The following is a 22,771-nucleotide window of genomic DNA, read 5'->3' as shown; positions in this document are numbered from 1 at the left end:
AAATGTAAAGCACTATATATTGAGGATAAAGGAAGAATTTTAAAAGCTGTTGACAGCCATTCGCAATTCAGAAGGGTTCAAATAACATTTTATAAAATAAAAAATAAGGTAGGTAACTTTGTTTTTATTTACTAGCAATTCGTTTCTAAATGAATAGTAAAATTTAATAATTATTCCATTACGCAAATTCTGAAATATAAGTTATACAGTTTCAAAATTTTTTAGTTCTTACTGTGTGCGTTTTTAAACTTCACTCTTTAAGAAGTTTTCCCGTTTAATAAGTCATTTCTTTCCACTCTCTTGAAAAAACTTTTAAGCGGGTTCCACTGTATATATATATATATATATATATATATATATATATATATATATATATATATATATATATATAAAACAATTATTATATATATATATATATATATATATATATATAAAACAATTATTTTTAGTATTAAGGAATATTGATGCTGTTGAAACATACTTTCTGTTCTATGGGAATGGAGTGATTTATATTCTGAAAAATGATGTCCAGGGAATCATTTATAAAGTTCTTGCTGCTCACTTTTTTCAAAACTAATCCAAGAATTTTCAACAGCATGTACTAAAAATGCAGAAAAAGGCATTACTGATAGTAACACAAGAAAGACACAACACAAAATATATATTTATATAAAATTAATATGAAATCAAATTGACATTAAAACTAAAATCAGAGAACATTATTTTTATAATAAGTGTTTGCTACTTAGTGCTACCAGTTTGGTCATCCTCACAAGATCTGCAGCAAGGAACTCATTGCATTGGAAACTCATTGTTTTGCCATGTAAAGAATCCCATTGCTATGTAAAGAATTTAGGTCATATGAAATTTCATTGATTTAAAATAGTTTTGTTACTTTAAATCTTTAGTTAAATTTAATTAAGTTAAATTCATGGTCATTTACAGTTTTGAAATTTAATAAATTGCATTACTATAACAATGAAATTTAAAATAATGTATAATAATTGCGATTATTTGCTTGATTTTAGAATTACACTGCAATGATTTTTTAAAATGAAGTTACTCAGGAAAGCTCTAGTATTTATTTACAATCCTTAAAACTTAGAAAATGTTCTACAAAGCATTAACAAAACTTCTAAAAACTTTGATAAAAAAAAAAAATAAAAAAAAACAGTGTACTACAACCTAGAATTTACTGAATAGTAGCATTTGTCGAATTCCTCTCTTTTTAGTAACATATCTATCAAAAATTAAAATAAATAAATATATAAAGATTAAACTAATAAAAAGAGAAAAGCAAAATTGCATTACAAGAATGACTTGTGATCACTGTTTTATAAATAATAATAAAAAAGTAACAAATGATGTTTTTACAAAAATGTTAGGGATAATATAAGTTTTTTTCAAATCATTCACCAACTAGCACCTGATACACCTACAATAGTTTCAATTAGCATATCAGAACAGTTTAAAAAACATATCTTAATTTATATTTATTAACAGATTAGTTAAATGGATTAGAGTTTTATTGTTTAAAATTATCCTAATGTAAGTTGTAACAAAAGCCTCATTTTATTCCCAGGCAAAACAATGAAACTGTTTATGGATTAACCGTTTAACTGGATCAGAAAACCAATCTCCCTTAAGTTATTCTACATGAAAAAAGTGCATAGCAGGGTTTCTCATGATAAAATAAAAGATATTAATAAGTTTGAAGTTCGCGATAAATGGATGATATCATGACTATTACAACAATTGGATGACGTTTTTATTTCTAGAACAAAATAAAAGTTCTTCAGTTATGCTGCAACAATAAAAGAATGCAGCTCTTGTTTACTACAAATCTATCACACACTTTCATTTTCCTTCATGACAACTTATTATAAAATCAACATTTCCTGGTAACAATGATATCAAAAAGTATTGCACTTGATTTTATTTTAATTTAGCTAAACCTTGTTAAGGTTGGAAATTTGTAGTTCAAACATTCCAGTTGTGGTTATTTCAGCCTTTCAAAAAGTACAGAGCTACAGTCAACAACCTGTGAGTAATAGTGGCCAATTCTGGATACACAATTTAAATCAAAATAGTTGTCTATTTATTAAATAATAAAAGAAAACAGGGTATATATGACTATTTCATACATAGAGTTTTATTATTTGAATATTAAATGTGAGAATTTGCTCATAGCAAGCTCGCTATACTGACAATTTCATCTCCTATTAACAACTGTCCAGGGTTGTGGTTTTGGATGTCCTAAACTGGTTTTGGACAGGACACCTGGGTTTTACTGTCTTAAACTGACTAAAAGTGTCGTAAAGTGTTAAAAACCTTGAACCTTGGGTAAAATGGCGAAAGGTAAAAATCCTATATGTGTAACCATTGTACGCATAAATAATTGCATAGAGTAATAAATATTTGATGCTTTGATACAATTTGCTTTAACTTAATAAAAGGAAAATAATATGATAAAATGGGAAAAGATTTTTAACTTTTGAAGCTCCACATTTCATTGAACAACAAAAGTGAATACCTAATCCTTTAACAGGGTTGCCACTCAAATATAGAAAAAAAATTCCCTGTGTTTTCCCTGTACATATTATACACAATATATTAAGGGGAAAAAGCAATTACTGTGCTCTTGTGTGAGCTATATTGGGCTAACTATATTTATTAGTTATAATGGCTGAGTAAACAGCTGAGCATACCTAAATAATGTTATAGCATATGAAATAGTTTAGTAAAACTGAAATATTATGGTTAAATATCCCATAAATTAGATTATGCTAGATTACGCTTTGAGTGGTCACCATTTTTTAAAAGACCGAAACAAGAAACAAAATTCCCTGCATTTTCCCTGTTATTTTATGTGATTTTTAAATTCCCTGTATTTTCCAGGTTTACCCTGTTCTCCCTGTGGAGTGGCAACCCTGTTTAAATATGAATAAATATACTTTTAATACAGATAAATTATGTTTTTGCGAGAGTAATGCTATATTGCGAGAGTAATGCATTATTAAACTGTTTTAATAAAAGAATAACTTGTCTTCAATTTGTTTCTTGTTCAAAAATTAAGCTTTTATTTTTCCCAATATTTCTAAAAAACAGTGACATAATTTGAATAAAATGGTTTTGTACAAAGAGGTTTTGGACAGGATGATTTAAACTGTGGATTAATCCATTTTATCCTAAAACTAGCCAACTCTGCAACTGTCACTATAATAGACTTTTACAGTACTCAAGATTTTGAAACTAGCTGAATTTAACAAGTTCAGGAGCTGATATGTGTGTCTAGACTATATATGTTGAATTGGAGTGGCTTTTACCATATTTTTGTATAACAATGCATTTTTTCTCCTCATACCTTATCATCAGAATTGCCTTCATATAGATGAAACTGAGATAAGAGTGCCTTTCCAAATGTTAATATCCATTCTTCCTTACCCACTTCATCAAGAGTTTGAATGGCAAAATCTATAACTTGATCTTCCCACACTTTCTGATCCCACTCAAGAGCATCAGATGCTAATTGAAAAAAAAGATCATGAAGTTTAAGGTGTACTCGATTATAGACTTTGAATGGTACAAGAATTTAAAATGACTATATAACACCAAATACCTGTAATACCCTCGTGGCAGAATCACAGCGACACGGCGACTTTGTCGCAGAACGGTACAGAGTTTTTGCAGAAGGATTTTTCTTTTGAAAAGTAAAAGTGATTCTTTTGAAAGTGATTGGGCTGAATAGTCGTATTCCAATAATTCAACCAAAAATCGGGAAATGTTGAATATTCCGCGATGGAATACCAAAATTTTTTTAAATATAAAAACCCATTAATAAATATTCTTTTTGATACATACATAAGTTTAATCGTTATTGAAATACAATCAAAACTAAGTTATATTATTGGTACGGAGCAAAGGGGAGGAAACTATAGTAGTTATCCACGAGAAACATAATATGAGATATATAAATAAAAAACAGACTAACAACTGTAAAAATGAAGTCTCAATTTAACTTTTTCACGTGGCTGTTTTTGTTAGAAAAAATTACGTTTAAAGATCGACGTTTATTAGAAACCCTTAAAAAATGCTGCATCATAATAAAACGTTGATAAAAAGAAAATTTAATAAAAAAGCAAAAGAGAAACAAAACAAAAAAATTTTCTAATTTCTTGAAAAAAAATTTTAATGTTGAAAATCACAGTTTTCTGTTACTGGTTAATTGAACAGTAAAAAATATAAAATCTATCAGAAACACTATTAAAATGCTGTCTTAATATAAAAATAAAAACACAGCAAAAATGAAATAAAAAAACCTTTTTTTAATTGTTAAAATAAAAAGTGTAGGAAAAAATGACAAAATTGGTTTTCTTAAATGTAATTTAAAAAATCAGCACTATGAAACTTGTGGTTTAGTATAAAGTAATCTAGTTTCAAATCTAGAAATTTCGCTCCTCCATTTATCTCTTAGAACATAACTTTGAAATTCATGTGTAAGTTTTAGAACTTAACAAATATGTGTAAAAACTATTTGTAATAATGTATAGTAAAAAATATGATTTTAGAATATTCTTTATTAAATCTATTCAAATTTAATGAAAAAATTCTCGAAGAATTCTTTTCCAAAAAATACATTGTCGAATAATTGGTCAAACATTTGCCCAACGGAATGTTCGTCAAAAGGGCTAAATATTGAATAGTTAATGATCATTACATCCCTATATTCAAGGTCACAAAACCAAATGATACTCAAACTCAACCTAAAGTATAAATAAGAAAAAGATGAAACAAACAACAAATACATTTATAGTTGGGGACATGCATTAAATAGAACAAAAAATTTCTAAAATTTTGTTCTAGAAATAATGTGTCATAAAAAGGGATAATTTTTACCTTCTAATAACTGAATCAGAAGAGGAATTTTTGAGTCCCACAAAGGCATTAATTTTTTATTAATTGCAGGAACTACTACTTTCATGAACTTGAGTATCTGCATTCCTCTTTCTCGATCTTCAGATGGGTATCCAATCAAAACAAGAAGTCTAGCCAGAAGAATCTGAGAAGATGTTATACCACCTAAAATGACACATTGACTATTTCTTATCTTAAAGGCAATACAACAAAAAATTTACTATTCAAATGTAAATTATACTATTTTATACTATTAAATGCTATATATATATATATATATATACACACAGTGAACTCTCACTACTACGATATCCAATACAAATATAACTCCCTTCATTACGATAATATTTTGTGGTCCCGATGAACTTGTATATAAATTAATGTCATGCTCCTCGCAATATTACGATATTCTAGGAAGCAATAAACCTCTGCAAAACGATTTTTTTTCCAAATTTCAACCTTATTTTCTTCATTTATCATTGGTTTTCAATTATCGTAAAAAAATCTTATTTTATCATCTTTTGCTGTTTTTTTCCATCTTTTCTGACAAGAGAAGATTCATTGCTGACCACCCCAAAAAATTCCATTCTTAGAATCGCCTCCCTTATCTTCTAAGAAGTCACAGATGGAACATTCCTCTCTGATGTCATTTCCATCATGTTAAAAGCTGATCATGAGTCATAAATGACCCCAAGCATCTCATTAACTCCTGAAAGAGAATTTTTTTTTCTGTAGAAGGTGGGTGGAGCCCCATTCGCAAACGAAAATCATTTTTGTGCTTTGAACTAAATGTATACTTTGTTGGTTGACTTAACAAGCAGAACAAAAATATCGGATTATTTTCAATAAAAACAGTTTTCAACTATGTTTCCGATCTTATTTTATCTAAATTCTTTTCAATATTTAACCATAATTAACCTATCTGCAAATTAATATATTAATTTGCAATTAATACACATATATAACATTAAAATTTTTAAAAAATCTTATTGCGTCCCCAAAGTATGTAGACCCTCGATATAATAATATATCCCTCTACATCACTATATTTATTGGGTCTCCAAAATATTGTTGTTGCAGGGTTTTACTGAGTATATATATATATATATATATATATATATATATATATATATATATATATATATATATATATATATATATATAGCATAAAAAATAATACAAAAAAAAAAGAAAAACACCAAGAAAATTAAGAAAAATAATAAGTTTTATTTACTGCGCATAAGCTGCAAGTAAATAGAACTCATAAGATAAGTTCAAAATGTAGAGAAAACAGAAAAATGAAAAAAGGGGGGAAAGAAAAATAATAATATAAAAGTAAAAAGGTTTGTTTTTTATTTTTATTGTTATTTTTCTTTCCTCCCCTTTTTTCATTTTTCTGTAATTTTTTCCACGTTTTCTCTAGATTTTGAACTTACATATACATCTATATAAAAGTTTCGAGATAATGAGTTTTCGAGATAGCAAGTTCAGAACTAAATATGTTGTAAAAAGTAGAAAAATCTATTCTAAAATATTACTCTAAAAAGTAGAGTGATGAAACAAAAGAATAACTACTAATAATTGTGTATGTAACGATAGCTGACTATAAATCTAAATACAATAATTATAATTTTATTTTTAAAAGTAAGACAAAAATATTTATGCATTAAATAGAAAAGAATTGGTTTAAAACAAACTTACATCGCAATATTTCTGAAAAAATTCATTTTCTCTTTTGAGAGAAACTCGACATAACAAGATTTTTGAGACATCAAGAGTATACTGCATATACTATTCAATGTAAGCAATTAGCAATCATTTTATTGTTGAAATGACTGATATACAAGAAACAACTTTAATTTTTGTTTAAGATAAATATGGAGGATTAGACCAAAAAGGGTAAATAATAGACACAGAAGGAATGTAGCAAAGAATTAATAAATTAATAAAAACCATTGAAAGAATGGACTTTAAAATTTTCATAAACAATGTGTACTACTTTTGTAATAGTATATTTAATTACTCAAAATAAAGCAAGCAAGCATTAATATTTCATTTTTTATTAACTTTCTATAATTTCTATGATGAGGTTATATTGCAGCACTTACCCCCAAAATTTCTTAACCAATGAAAAATTAGAACAAATTATTAGCAGGGTGGCCACTCAAAACAGATTTCAAATTTCCCTGATTTTTCCAGGTTTTCCAGGTAAAAATCTTAAAATTTCCAGGTTTGTGCTTTTTTCCTTTTTTCTTATAAAGTGTAGGATGTGTACAAGAAAAGTGTCTGTATTATAAAATATCTTATTCAAAATGTCATTTTTTTAAACATATCTTGAAAAAACAATTTTTTTTAACAAGATATTTTTTTATTATTTTTCAATGTTCTGGTACAACATTAATTTTTAAAAAATTAAGACGTGGAGAAAATAATATGTTTAGCTTGCAGAATATATTGTTTTTATTGAATAATTTTAATTGTTTTTATTGAATTTAATGTGTTACTTTAAGTAGTATTTGCTCAAAGTGTACCTACAAAATGACAAAATCAGAATAACCAATAAAACCTTGGAGAAGTATTGTTGAATATATTTTCATTAAGGAAAAGAAAACCGTTTCAGGTGATTATATATCAATAATTTTTAATAATTACAGTGTCTCCCAAAAGTGCACACTCACTTATAACTTATATTGAAATAGGAAATAAAAATTCAATAATTAAAATGAATATTTCACAATGAGTATTTGATAATAAGATGTATAATCTATTCTTAGCAAAACTGCACGGAATATTTTAAAAACAAAACAAAAGTTAATTTTTTTATCAAATAGTAACAAAAATGTTACCCCACGAAAGTCATTGTACATTTAAATGTTTTGGATCTCAGAATTAAAATTATTGTCAATTGCTTTTTTTGTTTAATTATTTTTCATTTAATTTTTTATTTCTTTATTAGCAATTTAGTATCAAACCTATAATAGCAAAATTATATTTTAATTTTTGCTTGCTAACTCCGTAATATTTTATTTTATCATTTAAAAATAACTTGTGGTCGTAATAGAATAGACCAAATTTGATTATTTGTCTTCATAAGAGGTAAATCAGTAATGAATATGTTAAATTAGTTTACTGCATTCAATTGAACTGTGCAATATGTGATAAAATGCTTAAAAGAAGGACTTCATATCAGAGATTAAAATTATAAATTTTGTGGAAAAATTCATAAATTTGCAATTGAGTGTTGTAAAAGTTTCTGTAAAAATTTTAAAAAAATACTCTGCACAAATTTCACCTGACAAAAAAAAAAAAAAAAAAGAAAGAAAAAAAAATTAGTTACACGTATTTTCAACTTTTAAAAGCTATTTTTTCTTATTTGAAATCAAAACATTTAAAGAATTCCAATCTAAACACACAGTTTTTTAGTTTAGCATAGTTAATTGTTTTTGTTTGAACAACTGGAATCTTGTACAGTGCAGAATTAAAACACTAAGTTTCGTTTTCCTTCTCCTGACTAAACACATATGAATAAAAAAAAATTATATTTTATGTATATACATCATTTAATATATTTCCTAGATATTCATTCGTCATTGTCAGCGTTTTTAGGTAAAAAGATGAATAGTTTTGAAATATCATCTCTGGAATGCAAGCAACATTTACAAACTTTCGATATTGTGATAACTATACAATTCAAATTTTGAATCAAAAAACTAATATTTACCAACAAAACCGTAAAATTTGATATTAATATATAGTTAGTTCTAAAAAAACTTTTTTCAAAATAAAAATATACTATAAAAGGTTAAAATGAAATGAGTGATTGGTTGGTTTGCTGAGAAAAAATAATTTACAGATTTCTTTGAATGGGAGTTCAAAAGCTTTTAGAAAAAGAGTGCAATATAAAATCCATTATTATTAAATTATAACCAACTAATTTTTAGACAATTTAATAAAGTTAAAAATACAAAAACATTTTGTCAAAATAGAAAAAAATTACCACTCTCAATTGCGAACAAACTTGAATCATTGTGTGAACACGGACAGAATTTAAAAACCGAATCCTAACCCCGTCTTCCACATCCACCATAATCTTTGCCTTTCCTAAATTGCACAGTCCCATAGTCTGCATAGAGATCAAAGACATTTGCTTAGCAACCATGGGAGAATTTTATGTTGTATTCTAGTTTAACAGGGTTATAATGGAGCAAATTTTGATGTAAGCAAAGTAAGTTGATGATATTTTAACTGCTTGGAGATACATTTCCGTCTAAAAAATGTGGGTATAATGGATGAAACAATTTAAATTAAGAAAATAAGCAAATAATTTAAATTAGTGAAATTTAAAAAAATATATAAGAAAAAATTTCCAGCTTTTCTTTAAAATTTCCAGGTTTTTATCCATATTTCCCTGATTTTTCCAGGTTTTTTTCCAGTATAAAAAAAATTCCCTGATAATTCCAGGTTTTCAAGGTTTTCCAGGTGGGTGGCCACCCTGATTAGAGTTACAAGAACAATATTTGAACAAATTACATGCATATACCATATTCATCCTTTGATTCATTTGTTTTTCAAATGATTTTTTTATGTACATAGCAGTTTGGATGATGAAAAATATAAAATCATAAACTAAAAAATTAAATAAAAATAAAACAATGCAAATATGATGATTTTTTAACAACATTCTTACCACAATGTTTTTGGAAAGTAGAAAATTTAAAAATAATGTATAGCTACTAGTAAAACTGTATAAGATAATGACAATCTCTAACAATCAGAATAAATTATAACCCATAAAATATAAAAGGTATTTCTTTTTTTTCTTTTTTTAAATTTTCTTTTTTATGTTTGTTGTTGAACAGCTGACCCAATTTAGTGTTTACGACTACCAATGTTCAATTCTGTAGCCTTGTAATTTTGAACCCAACTGATAGGTTCATAACTATTGATAGAAAAAGAAATTAGACTTAATCATTGATAGGATAAATCACTATTTTCCTAAACGAATTCCTTACAAAATTAATAAACCTGATTTCCATTTCCTTTAAATCACAATTTTCTTTCATAATTGAAAGAAAAACAAAAAAGCAAATTATCATTACTACATAATTTTATTTTATTTGCAGAAAACATATATAACTTTATATAAGACTCACAAGGAATGGATTCAGGACTTGAAAAATAAAATTTACAGAATATTATTATTTGTTTTTAGGCAGAAATTTTTTTAACTAAATAGCAAAAAAATATATATATACTCAGAGTGTTAAAGTTTATAGTGAAATCAGTTCCCAATTCTTCTCTTTTCTTTGAAGCTAAAGCAGTAAGACTTTTACAAATTGGACTCACGGCAGATGTCAGATTTTCTTGTATTAAACAATCCAATATTGTGGGCCAGAGAATCTAAAAGAAGAAAAAAAAAATTGTTTTCATCTAATGCTGTAATAATGTTATATGTTTGTATGTATTCCAAATAATGTTATATGTTTTTATATGTATATTTTAAGTTTGGTTGGAATTTTATCTATATAAACCTTCTGGGGCCAATTTTTTCCATGCTGGAGTGTGTGTCCTGAGGAATGTGTCCTACAGGAGTTATTATGTGTCCCACAGGATGCAGCTTAATTTATTTGTCTCATCAGTTTTGTAATTTTCAGCATAATTGATCTGTTATAGTGCACGAGCAGAACCCCTCCATTCGTAATAATAAAAAACACAGTGTTTATGTAAAAAATAAAGTTTGTGTGACAAAAAGTAAAGTCCATGTGTCATATCCCCAGAAGAACTTGTACTAGGATTCCTAAATTAAAACAGTAGGTGCAAGGAAAGATTTTCGCATCTAATCTGAAAAATCGTTCCAAAATTTAATTTGCTGATTTGGAATAGGCATGTAAAAAATAAATTTTTTTCATAGGAGTATTAGGCATTGTTGCAAACTAAATTGCAGGGAATTCTTTTTTTTCCCCAAATTATTTAATGATCATTGTAGCTTACAGAACTGCTTATTCAATGATGAGTTTCACTTGAAGTTTATTACACATCCCTTAATAAGTATTTATGTTTGATTTTTTATGTCCAGTAAGCACAAGAAAAATAAATGTAATTAACATATTGGGGAGAAAGTTTCTAAATTATTATTTTTAAAGCTTTTTGAAACCACGCATTTATTATTTTCATAGTTATGCTTTTGACACGGGTTTCTATGAAATAAATAATTAAAAATAAATGGTAGTTAAAATAAAAAATTAAGTTACATATTTATTGAATTGGGGGATTGCTTGATTGTAGTAAGTGTTGAGTAACATGTGTAGTTAAAGATCAATAGCATCACATTTGGAGTTGAATAATACTGAGTTACTTTTATTTTGTTTTAATGAGTTGCACTTCTGAAAATATAATTCACTTAATCTAATAATGTAAAGTTATCAGAAAGAGCAACAAATAATAATAAACATTTAACTTTTTTTAAATGTGTGGATATATGCCATTCAGTTTTTTTAATGCTTGTCTCGTGTTGATTAGTACCTATTTATTAATTATTGACTCTATTTTTACCCTAGGTGTTCAGCTAGTTCTAAATAAAGTATATAATGCAGCTATTAAACATGCAAGTCATTATAAACTAGCAGAAATTCCCATTCTCTGTATGGGGGGGAAAAAAGAAAATAATCAATAAATCAGTACTAAATAACACCTAAATCATGTAAAAAACTAAATGACACATACCAACACAATAAACAAAGCTAAAATAATTTCAATATTTATTTATTATTATTTGTTGCCCTTCCTATGGCTTTATACTATTAGATTCAGCATAACTCATTTTTTTGTAGTTCATCTTATCAAAATAAGGATTAACTGTATTCAGCATCATTTGGCACGATGCAGTTGCTTGATGCCAACTCGTGAGTCTAAATTGACCACAACCAAATATATTTTTTTAGAACTTAGCACTTTCGAAGGAAAGTAAAAAAATCTTTCCATGGTATCCATTAAAAAACTGCACAGTATTGATGCAGTTTTAATAGGTAAAAAATATATTGATATAATGCATTGTACCTATATTAGTATATTTTCTACCTATTTAAACTACACCAAGAACCATAATACAAATAGTGCCTTTTATCAAATTTAATTAAGTATAATTGACATCAAATATAATATGGTAATTTTTTATGCTTCTCCTAAACAAATTACGACAATTTCTCCATTAATTTTGCTTTCTAGTAGATAGCTTTATGGGGATATATTTACTGATAATGTCAACCTTCATCTATGAAAGGGTACCCCAACATAAAATCGAGTTAACATGTCTTATATACAAGCTTATTTTTTTAAAATTATTTTAGAATCAAAACTAATTAAGCATAATTGGCTTGACATCAATCACAGTATGACAATTTTTTCACTTTTCTTAAACAAATCAGTACAATTCCCCCATTAATTTTTTCCCCTTTCAGTACATAAGTTATTCTTTTATTTCAATTACTATAAATTTTTAATTATATAGGCTTGAGGGTTAAAAAAGACCCTTGCAGTTGCTGTCTAAATTTCAAATGGTAGATTCAGATAAGAGACATTCACACAGAAAAACTGCTCATTTAATTATTACAAATTAAATGCATTTCTAATTAAATTAAATGTATATAAAATTTAAATATTTAAACTATAAAGAAAATACAGTTCCTTTGATTACTTTTATAACACAACAACCCATTGTGGGCCTTAGCTTGCTGAATTACGTTGTTCCAAACAAAGCGTTTCTTTTTTATTAAAATGAAAAAGTGTGCAATTTCAGAAACAATCTTATTCTTATATTAAACATGTGGCATAAACTTTTCATTGATTTAAATATTAAATTCTAATAATACAAAATATTAGAATGACTCACATTTTCCATATTCTCTACTGTTGTAGTCAACAAATGCATGACGTTTTCACACATTCCCCTCAGAGCTTCATTACTCACATAACTAGGATCACCAGGCCTTCTACCCTACAGAAATAAACACACAAGAAATTTAGAATAAACTAGATGGGCAAATAGGGTGTTGTCTAAGTTAACAAGGGTAAGAGAACTCCTATAAGAGAAAAATTTAATTTTCACACTGAAATAATTTTAAATTCTACATTAATTGCATGAGACTGTTGCAGGCCTCGTAGCTGATTCTTTCAACAAAAAATAAGCACCTTTAAAGTACTTTTTAAGCAGTCAAAAAGTATTTTTAAACACCATATACATTAACAAAATGCAAAATAATTTTCAAAGATGATCATGATAAAATAACAAGTTTCTGACAAAAAAAACCCTTTTCTAGATTATATTAATCACCATAAAGAGATCGAGAGATTTTTCGATTTAATTTCAGAGGGTGGCAAATTAAAGCTGAAATTGAGAATATATCTTGCAAAATACAGCAGAGTAGCATATGAGAGTGTAAAAATCTCATCGCACCCAGCTCAGTAGACATACATGCGGACTCGCAAGTATTTCATCAAATATGTAACACAATTGGTGCTATCATACCTTACAGAACGACGTTACGCCGAAACAGATTGTGGTTTAATTAAATGTCAAAACGTTGAATAGAACAATGAGAAAAACACAGTCTTGCATAATATGGGGTGAAAATCGACATGGTAAAGAAAAAAAATCATTTTTGAAATGGGAAAATTAAGCACTTTTTAAAAATACCCAATGAAAAAATCACCTTTAAGGGTTTATAAAAAGCGAAAATAAAAAATAAGCACCTTTAATCACTTTTTAAAAATACTACACACCATGTACATGGGAAAATAGGGTGTTGTCCTAATGCTAACAAGGGCAGGAGAACTCCTAAGAGAAAAACTTAATTTTCATACTGAAATAATTTTAAATTTTACTTTCATTATATGAGATTGTTATAAGACAATTAATTATTTAACAATCTAACAAATCGATAATAGTGATTTATTTCATGGTAACTGAGCTGGCAAAAGCATTTGGTAAAAAGTACAGAGCCCACTGCATATTAAAATAACGTCTATACTGAAAATAATTGACTTTAAAAGCCTGCTGCTTTTATAAACCGGAATGTTTACACTTAAAAAATAAATTTCAAAGTTAAATTTAACAAATACAGTAAAAACTCAATTGATTAGTACACTTGTAATTCATTTTTACTGAATCTACACTTGACATTTTAATTAAACATGAACTACAATTTTTTATAACTTACAAAAGGATTTTAAAATGTTGATAATATATTTAATTTTAAAATATTTAATTTTGAGATTTAATATCAAAAAATCAATAAAGTTGAAAAGTTCATAAAAGTTTTTAAAACTTTCAATATTTTCTTTTTCTATTTCAGTTCAATCTACATTTAGTTTTTTTGTTTGTTGGTGGCAGGATGGACTTGTTTATTTATATGAACATAACATAAAATTGAAGCATATGCAACATAAAATTGAAGAGATTTTAATTATTTTAAGTGTATACCCAACAACAATTTGACTTTTAAAAATTTGATAAGAGGATGCTTTTAGCATGTTTTTATATTGTTATGTATCCGTTCTTACATACATGATTTCAAAAAGAAGATAAATATATAATTCATTGAATTTATTAGTGACTGTCACTGTACTGCAATGCTTAGATAAACTTAAAAAATATTTTTAGACATTGTAAATTAATCTGAGTTTAACACTTTTTATTCATTTTTATGTGGATACTGGAAATGATTTTCAAATGAGTACATAATGAGCCCCATAAATTTTCGTTCCCAGAGCCCTAGATAAAAAATAGCATGCATTGATTCCAGGTACCAAAAAAATTTGGTACTGGTATCAATGCCTGCAAGTGTTTGTGTTGTTCATAGTCATAGTTTTAACAAAAAAATATAGATGAAAATAAAGGAATCATTAAGATTATATATATGTATGGCCTATCATAAAATCAAAAATTATTCAGGCATTCTCTTTTTTGTTTTACACACTGTATTTTATATCAAATTTTTATACATATTGAAAGACAAAGCAAAATATCTTGCCTCAATAAACTCAGGTAACAGTGAGTTTAAACAAAATATTTGAAATATATGAAGTATAAAATTAATTTGATGAATCATTAATTGCGAAAAATAATGAAAAATAACGCAATCAGAGATGGAAAAAATTTAAAAAATATGTTTAAAAATTTTAATATTATTGTGAATAAATTTCAATAGCAGTTAATTGAAGTTAAATGGTAATTCACAAGAGATTTTTTTAAATAACTGATATTTTCTTAGTAATAATTTTTTTTCCAACTAATTTTTCATACCAGTACAATTAAAGGAAAAGCAAATTTAGTTATTAGGGAATTAGACAAAGTTTCTAAAACCAATGTGGGAAAAAACACAAACGAAATTGTTAAAATGGCACTTTCAGTGTCAGCAAAAACTTACCATAAATTTTTACAAATTTTGTACAAAACTGCAGATAAAGATTATAAAAGTTGCTTTCTTGAGCAACTTTTCATTCACCAAATAACCATCTCAATTGTACAAAAGAGATAAAAAATCAAGCTTTCTTTGTTCATATGCAACTTATAAATTATTAAGTTAAGCTTTCTGTGCTTAAATGTTCAGTTAACAAAAGTTTATAAGTTTTTTTAAATAACATCATCAATACTCAAATGTGTAAATGGTATAAGAAAGAAAATTATAAATGAAATTAACTTACAGGTGGATCGTCTGGGAGGGCACACTGATGAATAATAAACCAAACCATATCAATACCACCTTCTTTCTTTAAATGATCATGATGAGCTAAAGTCACTATAACCTGAGCAATCATTTTCTTCACCTAAATGGTAAAGTAAATTTCACAATATTAATAATAAATTCATAACAAAAATCATTATAATAACAATAATTCATAATAATAACAATCAATAATAAGAGTAGCAATTAATAGCTCCATAATTTGAGACTTATAGATAAATTTATTAAGTTAAATTTATCAGATAAATTTATTAATTGCAGGTAATTCTGAGCAGGAGCATTACATATAGGCATTCATTAAGAAATACGAAACAACACAACTAACGGTTCATTTTCAGAGAAGTTATAATCAGAGTATGAAAAAGTGGCATCTAAACTAGTTTATTAACAATTTCTTAAAAGAGGAAAAAATAATTCTTTGCTTTATTTTGTTTACCACTGGACTAAATTAAAATAAAAATCATGCAAGCATACTAAAAACTATTGTGGATTGGTTACATTTAGATTAAAATGCAAGCACAATTCTGTTAGATTAAACATACCCATATTGATGCAATCACTTTATGTTATATTCTCTGATTCATCAATTCACCTAAAAATGGCACTTACCTGGTTCTTTTACGAAGCTTTTCAATTGTGTAGGTATATGTCTTTTAGTTCAGAGCACTATTTCGGAGTGTTGTTCAGTGCTGATTTTTTTATTTATTTGCTCCTTGCAAAGAATGGGTATTCAGCTAGTTCATACATTAAATAATTTAAATATTTGCATGAGTATCTTTTTCATGAAGGGCATTCTGAATAATCCTCTTTAAAATACAAGATTATAACCATTCATTTCTTTGAATGTGTATGAAATTTTGCCCATAAGTCCACAAATCAAAAACAAAAGAAAACTTAACTTTTCATGTTTTATAATTCAAATTTTCAACTATCACATAAACAAATAAAAAAAATAGCATACAAAACACAGTTGGAGAAAAGCTTCTTCATACAAATGATTTTTAAAGATTAGTAAAAGCGCTATTGTGTTGTAACCTCAAATGCAATAAAGATTCGAATAAATTTTTTTTTTTTAAATATTTTTTGACGATTAAATGACACCTTCTAAATAGAAGCTATTTTTATTTTGGTAGCATAAATAGTTTAACATTTGCAACTAAAGTTATTTTCTTGATTATGAAAAAAAGTTAAAATTGATTTTGTATGAAATATTGGAATGAATAGTTGATTTAAAATAACATCGCATTTATGAAACAGAAAATGAGACTTTAGACATTAGTTTTCAAAAATGAATTGCATTAAGAGTTTTTATAAGAAGCATAAATTTCATAAAAATACATAAAATAATAATACAAAAAGGTACATGCATTACACAAAATTTGTATATTATGGGGTAATTAGAATCAAAATCCTTTTTTTAAATTTATTTAATTCCTTTTTTTAAAAATCATACTAGTTAATACTTAAACAAGATAAAAAAATAATGAACAACTGTGCAACAATAGATTTATAACAAAAAATTTATATTTATAAATGTATATTCATTAAACAAATGAGTCCTTTACCTATAATTAAAATATTATCAAAAGAAAGAAGAATACGATTAAACAAAGCATAGAAAAATAAATAAATAAACTACGTAATAAGCACAAATGAAAAGATTTGTAAACTAGTTAGTTAAATTTTTTGTTAAAATTTATTTCCGTTCAAAATTAATTTCCCACCTACTTGAGAACGGTTGTCTTTTTTTGATAGGCAAATTTCTGCATTTCTCAATTTTACTATAAGGATTTCATATAAGTCCATTATATCATTAATTCTGTATTTTTAACTTTTGTAATTAATGTGAATACTTGTATATTCCAATAGTTTATAATTTTTCTCAGCTATAGAGCACTAAATGATCAATCTTTGCTTGATGGTGCCTCAACTAAAGAAATAAAGTTCATTAGCAGTTGTAAACAAACAAAAAAAAAAAAAAACTAAAGAAAGATTACTAGTTTAATTATTTTGAAAGTATTTAATGCGAAGAATTACATTATTTGTCTTATCATTGTTCAAATCTTAAAATCAGGTTTTATATCAGACAGTTTAATTCACAGGTCTAAACTGGCATTTAGTCTAATTCTTGATTTGTTTTTGATGAATGTATCAGCTAAAAATGAATAAAATAAGGTAAATTAAGATTTTCAGGTTTTATGTTAGACAGTTTAATTTAGAGATCTAAAATGGCATCTAGTCTAGTTCTCGATTTGTTTTTGATGAATGCATCAGTTAAAAGTGAATAAAAAAAGCTGAATAAAGATTTTCATTGAAACGAAAAGAAAAGAAAATTATTGATATAAAGGTTGAGAATGGTTATCTCTTATCAATAAAACAAATTTCATCCAATGTTGAGTTAATTTTTATTTTGAATTGAAGAGTTTGATGGAAGCACAAAAAAGCAAATTTTTATAAATACATCTTTTACATTCTTTATCAATATATATTTCTTTTTATTTCTTTCCCCAACATTTTACTTAAATAATTTAATGAAAATAACAAAAAATTATATATTCCATAAACTATATTATTCATGATCAAAAATCATAGTTGGTAAAATAAAAATTTATTGCCCATAGCTCCTATGACCCTTTTATGGAAACATAGGGATACATAGAACAATTTTTGGGAGCCGTTGGTCTGTACTATAGTACCAAACAATGGAGTATGCCTTCAACTTTTTTCATTTATGCCTATTATGTTGTTTTCTCTTTAATTTATGACATACCTTATTTGAAGAATCTAACACTGGCTTGATGCCTGATATAATAAATGGAATCTTTCCAGAGATATGAGTTTCTAAAATACATCAAATTTTTAACTAAAAATGAAATAAACATTAAAATTAATTAAGATGATCTACTATCAATTAGCAAGAATTACCCGATGAGTTGATCAAATGCTTGAAAACTGTAAGGGCTCCAATTTTATAAGCTTCGTTTCCACTTTCCAACCTTTGAAGCAAGAACGCAACCAGACGATTGGAATATAAAGATGCTGAAAAAAATAGTGAGCAATTTAAATATAAAATTATCAAAAAATTACATTTGATAAAAGTGGAGGCTTTTGACAAAAAAGAAAACAATTGCTGAGGATCTTTCCATGCATTGAATATGAAAAGAAAACAAATATTACCCCGTTTAGCTTTCTTCCCCATTGAATAGATGTTTATGAACTAAAAACTGATCTTAATAGTTTAAAAGGATGACCTTAATTATGTAATAATAATTAAATTATAATATTTATTATTAATAATTATGATCTTAATTATTTCTAAGAAACTGAAGAAAGATACACTGGTATATAGGATTAAAGGTTCGTTTAAATTTTTTTTAAAGATATTTAAAAATTTATGTTTACAATTAGTTAAATTTTATAAATGTAATTATAATTGAATTACTGTTTAAAATGAATCATAACAATACATTTCAAATTACATTACTGCTTTAAAAGTTGTTTTATAATACGTAATGTATAATACATGCAAATGCTTGATTCAAATTAATTGAAAATGGAGTAAAAATGTCTCATAACTTTACTAAAAAATAGGTAAAGAAACAAAAACCAAATAATTTTCCATTTCTATCTTGAATTAAAAAAAATTTTATACCTTATTTTTTTGTAGATTGACAAATATTTCTATACAGAAAAACTTAATTAACCCGTTTATTAAGTAAATCACACTTAAAGAAAAAGGTAATTTTTTAAAATTTTAAAGCTACAAGAATCATAAAAAAATTTTAATCTCATACTACAATGCTTTGTAAATTTATATATCAGTGATTACATTTTAAAAAAACTATTTGATTTAAATAATGATTTTTTTCTTTTTTAAAAATGTAAATTTAAATCATGATTTGAATTGTAATTTAAATTTAATTCAACGTACTCTTCTTGTAAATGGAAAAATTTCATCCGCTTCAAAGGTGCATATTTTTGAGTTTCTAAGTATTTGTATCTAATTTATCTTCCATAATTTTTAAATAAATCTGTTACAGACATACACAGGCATGTTTTGTAAGTAAGCGTAGTAACATGTAAAATGATTTAAGTAACACAAAATTCTAAACAATGCATGATGCAAAGCCTCTCATTTTAAAATCTGTGCTATAAAGATCTACTATAATAATATTTAAGAATTATGAAGAAATTGGTAATATTTTCCCCCTAAATGAAAATCATTGAAATCGCTGGATAGTTTTCAATTTTATCACATTTTTATAAACCCAAACAATACAGCAATAAAATAACTTAACCACTTCCTTTATTAATTATTTTGAAAAAATACAAAAAATCAACAAGATTTTTTTTTATTTTATTAATAAATACAAGGAACTAAAACAAAACATACTGGACAAGTTTGAATTTTTTTTTAACGAGTAAGAAACATTTAACTTAAAATTAGTTTACTGTACCGAGTCATCTTGGGCAAATGAAAAAAAAGTTAAATATTAGTCTTTTGTGGTATTGCTTTTATGATGTTTTGTTACTTTTATCTTTGCAGCACTGCTCTGCTATAATTACTTTAAAGTTTTAGTTTCTCTTTCATAAGTTTTCACCTGCCCTTTTCTGCTCTTAAATAACTTAGCCAAAAATAAAAATAAAAAAGAAATAGCAAGTATAGCCCTACTTATTTTGTGATGGTGGTAACAGCCAATAAGAGTTGAGTATGCTTTGGGGGCTTGGTTAGAGGAGGTGAGAAAAAAGGCAAGGACACACATGGATTTTGGAGAGCTGAGGTTAAGATACAAAAATATGAGGATCCTCAACAGCTAAGTTATATTATAAAATTTTCTATCACCCCCATAATTATTTTTTATTTATTTATTAATTAGCAGTGCAGCTTCATAATGTATAATTTCATGCTAAATTTTTTATGTACCTATTATTAATTGGAGTGAATGCCTTCCTGGAACAAAATTTGTAACTCTAAATATCTTAAATGATCTGTATTAAATAAATAGTTTTAACACCTTGCAATTAGTGATCATTCTAATGATCTTGTTTTCTTACTTAAGAGTATATTATTTTTAATTGTTATTCCTTTTTATTCTTATCTTAATGTGTGTGGTGATGAACTGAACATCACCACACTTTGTATGATAGTTCTTAAAACAAGAGACAACACAAATGAAGGAATACGCCATTTTTCCCACTCTTATTGCTATGTAAATTCATCAACCGTCGTATAGACAATCACACAAAACATGTGTGCAGTCCCACAGTCCAAAGGCAAAACTCCCAAATAAAACTTGGCAAACTACCAATCACGGCAGATTATATTTTTTGCTACCAACCGAGAAAAAACGTGATAAAAAAAATGTACTGATAAATTCCGCTAAGCCCGAGTTTTCTCAAGGTGATAAATATTTGCAATATATACATACCCAAGTTAATTTGGGATAATCAGGAAAGCGGTTAAACTTTAAAAAAACGGAAAAAACAACAACATGGAAAAAAGATTTATATTGAAATATTGAGAGATGGTTAAAGTTTAACAAATAATAACAGTTATTAATTACAACAGTTGAGAATTCTGTACAGCTTGCTTAAATGCATTATTTCATATAAAGAAAATAAAACTAAAATAATATAATGGCATTAATATTGTACTTTACCTAAAACTGCAAAGCATCGTAAAACTTCATTGTGGTTTCTTACTCCAGATGGTTGGGAATAATCAGGTAAAGAACATATCTACAAAATAACACAGATTTTGATTCAAGCAAATATTTAATCTTGAATAATTTACAGATGTTTCATAAAAAGTTCACTCATTTACTCAGAAATTTTAAACCTTAATCCTAACTTTAAGGGACATGGTACGTAAAAATATAACATAATTTCTTTCTTCTTTTTTAAAAATTCAGTTATGATCATGAATTATATCATATTCAGTTATTATGTTGACCAATTTAAGACAATAAAAGTCATAATAATTCCATAGATACCTTTACAACAGAGAATATATATATATATGTGTGTGTGTGTGTGATTTATAACGCAGCTTACCATTCTCATAAAAGACATTAATGTATGTGACCTAGCATAAATACTATATGGGTTCAGCTTGTCTGAGAAGTAGAGATGACTGGTGTGCAATGATGACCACATAGTCATGACCAAACTGAAATTACTTGGACTTCCCTTAACCTGCACAATTTTTTGGTTTACAAAAAGGTATTTTATAATCGTCATTGAACAGTCTACCCAATTTCGGGTTTACGATTACCAATGTTCAACTCTGTAGCCTTGTAGTTTTGAACCCAATTCAGAAAACAAGGGAGCTCCTGGATCAAGTAGTGGGCCTTCATGGAGCACTTATTCATTGAGCTAACTCGCATTTGCGTTACATAGAGAGAGAAAACCACGAAAACCTCCAACGGCAAAATAACTCTAACCCATGATCCGTCTACCACTGAAGACATTTTACGTCAGCACAGTGGTCGGTGCAAGCTGGATGCGGAATTTGAATCGACCAGACATTGCTGGGATTAGAACCCAGTTCACCTCATTGGAAGGTACTTTATTATATCTTTACTTTATTTGTCACAGAACAGCCAACTCAATTTTGGGTTTATGACTACCAATGTTCAACTCTGCCGCCTTTTAATTTTGAACAAATCCAGAAGACAAGGAAACTCCTGGATCAGTAACCCCAGAGGAATTTATTTGTTATGGGAGCATGGAGGACTTTGCGACTGAACAGATTTAACGTGCATCAGTCACCCTTTACTACACGAGGAGTCCTCCGGCGGGGATTTTAATACTGAAACCAGCTCTTAAGGTGTAGCATTTTGAACACATGTATAATATTGTACTGATATTGTTTAAAGATTCAGAAATAAGAAAGGAAAACATTATAGAGGGTACATACTTGGGGGAAAAGAGCATTGAGAATGCTATCAAGCTGTGACTCCAAAATTAAACTATGATTTGCAACTGAAGCTTCTAAAATCATACATAATCCCTGTAATATAAAAATAAAACATTTATATAAATTTGAGACTCTGTTTATCAGCACTCTCATTAAAAGTCATACTTATTTAAAGGACAAAATTTTGCAGTCCTGC

General features: G+C 26.8%; 1 protein-coding gene across 1 annotated transcript in view; it reads right to left on the bottom strand.

The window, feature by feature from the left end:
- LOC107457233 (maestro heat-like repeat-containing protein family member 1) overlaps positions 1 to 22,771 on the bottom strand; it is a 77,796-nt gene that overhangs the window by 38,343 nt on the left and 16,682 nt on the right. Inside the window, exons 9-18 of the mRNA XM_087156712.1 lie at positions 22,576 to 22,668; positions 21,317 to 21,395; positions 18,582 to 18,695; positions 18,427 to 18,497; positions 15,616 to 15,738; positions 12,803 to 12,907; positions 10,170 to 10,314; positions 4,897 to 5,079; positions 3,365 to 3,525; positions 482 to 601 (exon numbers count right to left, since the gene is read on the bottom strand). Coding sequence (XP_087012838.1) covers positions 482 to 601; positions 3,365 to 3,525; positions 4,897 to 5,079; positions 10,170 to 10,314; positions 12,803 to 12,907; positions 15,616 to 15,738; positions 18,427 to 18,497; positions 18,582 to 18,695; positions 21,317 to 21,395; positions 22,576 to 22,668 — 1,194 coding nt within the window. The remainder of the gene's footprint in view (positions 1 to 481; positions 602 to 3,364; positions 3,526 to 4,896; positions 5,080 to 10,169; positions 10,315 to 12,802; positions 12,908 to 15,615; positions 15,739 to 18,426; positions 18,498 to 18,581; positions 18,696 to 21,316; positions 21,396 to 22,575; positions 22,669 to 22,771) is intronic.

This window comes from Parasteatoda tepidariorum, chromosome 2 (genome assembly GCF_982258835.1).
Source record: "Parasteatoda tepidariorum strain Cologne lab strain chromosome 2, Ptep-v5.0, whole genome shotgun sequence".
Taxonomy (NCBI): domain Eukaryota; kingdom Metazoa; phylum Arthropoda; class Arachnida; order Araneae; family Theridiidae; genus Parasteatoda; species Parasteatoda tepidariorum.
The sequence above is the reverse complement of the archived record's forward strand: the minus strand, read 5'-3'. Positions and strand labels throughout refer to the sequence as shown.